Consider the following 740-nt stretch of genomic DNA (forward strand, 5'->3'; position numbering starts at 1 on the left):
CCTCAGGTACTTTAAGGGAAGGAGCCTCGGCCTTTTCCGGACATGTCTCACCTTCAGGACGTTCAGCACCTTCAGAAGTACCATTAGTGCAATTCGTACCAGGAGGAGTAACTTGGAGAAGAATCTTAGTCTCACTCTCCGTATCAGGGACTTGGTCGGAAAGATCGGCGGCAGGCACTTCTTCAGCGAGGACGTGCACACACGCACATGAGAGCAGGAGAGCGAGGATACACAGCACGTGGCGCATCATTACTATTGCAATACTTCTTGCAGTAGTCTTACTTCAACCGCTTAGAAAAAAAACAGAAACAAAGTGAATCAATGTAGACAAGAAAATAAGAATACACACCAAATCAAGCAACACTCAACAATTAAAGCAGATGCACACACATTGCAGACAACTGTAACCATGACTCAGAAAGTACCCCAATTAAAGTAAAAACCCACACAGTACCCAATAACAAACAGATAATCCCAATTAACCCCTCAAAAGAAAAAAAAAGAAATCAAAGAGAACAACCATCAGAATCACAAAGCACAGCAATAAAATCAAAATGCCTCTTTCTGTAGGACCAAGCACAATTACAAATATACTTATGTATTCCTTATTATTTTTTCTCCCCAGAAAACACTCCAACACACAACAATACAGGAAAAAGCACACAGCGCCCAAGCAAAGATAACGTGAACAAAAACACAAATTAAGAACAGGACCAACCGCACAAAAATAAATCACAGAC

The 740-nt window shown here is 41.2% G+C and overlaps 1 protein-coding gene across 1 annotated transcript; it reads left to right on the plus strand.

Moving 5' to 3' along the window:
* Positions 1–2: 2 nt before the first annotated feature.
* Positions 3–317, plus strand: TM35_000901130 (uncharacterized protein; the record flags this gene model as incomplete). The annotated part of the gene is made up of 1 exon (XM_029031487.1): positions 3–317. A coding segment is annotated over one exon (315 nt), but the record flags the coding sequence as incomplete, so codon positions are not given.
* Positions 318–740: the final 423 nt, after the last annotated feature.

This window comes from Trypanosoma theileri (assembly GCF_002087225.1).
Source record: "Trypanosoma theileri isolate Edinburgh chromosome Unknown TM35_Tth_90_V1, whole genome shotgun sequence".
NCBI lineage: Eukaryota > Euglenozoa > Kinetoplastea > Trypanosomatida > Trypanosomatidae > Trypanosoma > Trypanosoma theileri.